The sequence below is a fragment of the Bactrocera dorsalis genome, chromosome 5 (assembly GCF_023373825.1).
Source record: "Bactrocera dorsalis isolate Fly_Bdor chromosome 5, ASM2337382v1, whole genome shotgun sequence".
Taxonomy (NCBI): domain Eukaryota; kingdom Metazoa; phylum Arthropoda; class Insecta; order Diptera; family Tephritidae; genus Bactrocera; species Bactrocera dorsalis.
In genome coordinates this window covers 10,264,409-10,267,194 of record NC_064307.1, presented here as the reverse complement: position 1 = coordinate 10,267,194, position 2,786 = coordinate 10,264,409, and the positions used below count along the sequence as shown (strand labels likewise).

The 2,786-nt window shown below is 36.4% G+C and overlaps 1 protein-coding gene across 1 annotated transcript; it reads left to right on the top strand.

The window, feature by feature from the left end:
* Window positions 1-292: 292 nt before the first annotated feature.
* LOC125778626 (uncharacterized) lies at window positions 293-1,455 on the top strand. Its single transcript, XM_049457270.1, has 4 exons — window positions 293-653; window positions 736-980; window positions 1,046-1,205; window positions 1,272-1,455. The coding sequence occupies exons 1-4, from the start codon at window positions 524-526 to the stop codon at window positions 1,382-1,384; spliced, it is 648 nt and encodes a 215-aa protein (XP_049313227.1). The 5' UTR covers window positions 293-523; the 3' UTR covers window positions 1,385-1,455.
* Window positions 1,456-2,786: the final 1,331 nt, after the last annotated feature.

Below are 2,786 nucleotides of genomic sequence, written 5' to 3'. Positions count from 1 at the left end.
GCTATTAAAAAAGGTAATAATCTACTTATTTAATGTCTGCAGCAAAAAAGAAGAAAAGTGTTGTGCGCAGCAGCTTCGAAATTTTTGAACATTTATGGAACGGTGCTGCTGTAAGTTCTGTAAGTACCCAGAGTGAATTTGTGGAACAGGAGGTTGTGCCTGAAGCACAGAATAATTTAGATTCCTTGTTGCCAAACGATGGTTATATTTCTGATGAAAGTGAGAACTCGTCCGATGGCATCTATTGCGCCTGAGAACTTTTATTTAGTACAAAAATGAATTTTCAAACTTATTTCCATATCAAGATCTGCTGATAACGATTTTGTACTTCACGGGCTAAGGGTACAAGACTTACATAACTTATATGATAAGCCGCTTCAATCATCGCTTTTTAATATTTACCGTGCCGAAAATCTCAGTTTTAACAAAACACCGAATCACCATACGCTTGACGAAGTAACATCAAAAGTTATATGCTTCTACACCAGATCGTCTTATATATTTGTGCCACTCATAGCAGATCATGTCGCAGAACAATCTCAATTTCATCGTCGACCCCATTAATGATGACATCGCATCCTCACAAACAATTTATGTGATGCAACCAAGTCCAAGCACAACAACAACTTCTTTGGATAGTGCAACGTTGTCGGGTAAGATATTTATTTTTAAAGGATACTTTTAACATAACACCGCAACACTTTTCTCATATTTGTTTTATATTTTTTTCGGCAGGAATTCAATCAGTAATCATCGACGCATGTCAAAGGGCTGTTGAAAAGGTGGAGGAAAAAAATAAGCTAATATTGTTGCGCCTAACAGAAAACGTTGAGGGAATGCGCAAAGAAATCATTGATCTTAAAAAAGCCGTATCACATAATAACGCTACTATTATACCAAGCAAGCCGTATGCTAATATTGAAGACTTCCTCAATTTTGAGAAAACTATTCTGGAAGATATAGATAAATTTTCCTTGCTGGTAAGAATTTAAATTTGAAATATCCGGTGACTGTATACTGATGTCGATTTTATTTATATTTTTAGAAGGCAGATCTAAAAAGATGGTCAACATCCAATTCGAGAAAATTTGTAACGAAAGCGTGGCAGAAGATTATGACTGACAACGTTGCCGAGAGCTTTTCCTGGCGAGGAACTGCAGATAAGAAGTGCATTAGGGCCTTCACTGTCGCCACTGTTATTCATCGTAAGTGAAATACGTTTAAAAGGTTTCTAGTTACATTTCTATATTCATATTTAAATTCTATTGCAGAAACTTTCGCTGAAAATGGAGGAAAGGAAGAGGACTTTGTGTTTGCCTCTAAGTCATATTTCCAGTACGCAAAAAATCGTATTAAAATTAAAACAACAAAAAAAGTAAACTAAAATACTAAGTAGTAATGATTTTTTAAATGAAAAAACCAATGAAGTTCCTATTTTTATATTTTAATGTAATATTATTCTATGAAGAAACCAAATTTGATATTAAAACTGATTTTTTAAATGTATCAATAAAAAAACATACCTAAAACAAAGTAAATATTTAAAACGCTTACTTATTTCATTAAAAATACGTGTTTTTTAAGCATTTTCAAAACGTGTTTTATAAGCATTTAGAAAACATGTAATTACGTTACTTAAAAAACATGTTTTGCAATTGTCTTTTAAACGCTTATAATGATGGGTCCGTTTCGATTATAAACCCCTTGCTTTGATGTCTTTTGTAAAGGTCACAGCAGCGTTTTATAAGTGTTTTGCTTACATTTGAACGCTTACAAAACGCTTATTTTTATATGTAAATGCTGGCTGGGGTTGTGAAGTGCTTACATGCATAGATGCACTATATGTGTGTGTGGGTGCTGTCGTTGCGGCGCATGCGCGTCTGTGAATGCCTTTTGACTTGCGTTGAGTGGCGTTGTTGTTGTCGTAGCTGTTGCGGCCACTACAGTTGTCGTTTCTATTTTGCGTTGTTGTGTTAATAGAAAAATAACAATGTAACGGTGCTTTATGGTAAGTGTGCGTTGCGGTTATGGTTTCATGCAACAATGCCACACCGGCGCATTTGGCCAGTTTTTTCACTGCGCTCTTCGCAGTGCGCGCTGCCGCAAAGCCAATATGCAGCTCTCTACCAACAACACCAGCGCCAAGCGACGCACTGCATTGCACAGAACAATGTGCCGCAGCCAGCGAGATGCAAACGTTCGATTGTTACTGCTGTTGTTGTTGCCTAACTGTAGGCTTGTGTGCGCAACACGGAAATGGCCCATTGCCGCAGTGGAAAGTTGTGCTAAACAAGGTTGCTGTTGTTTTTGTAAAAATTTCCATCATCTCATTTTCTTTTTTGCGCTGTGGTTTCCGTTCATTTTCTTGCTGCGTTCCTTGGCCCACAGAATAAAAATGCGAAATAACTGTCAATTAAAGCAAAAAAGCTTGTGTTGCCTTTGGTTTATACTTTTTTGTTGTAATTTTTTCGCGTACTTTACCACATTGTAATAGCTGCTTATGCGATTATATGGGAAATTGGATTATTAACGTAAGCTTTGTTTGACATTTTTGTCAGATAAGAAATGATACTTCATATTTTTGTGCAAAACCTGAGATGTTGCGCTTGTGTTAGAGGGTATGTGTGTATATACAAGTGTATGTGTACTGTCTCGAAGACATTTAAAGGTCTAACGGTGCTTTGACTTGTGCGATATAGATAACAGCTAATTGGTGTTGTTGTTAGCGCTCAGGCAACGAGTCTGGTTTAATTTTGATACGCTTTGTGTATCCAAACGGAAAATTT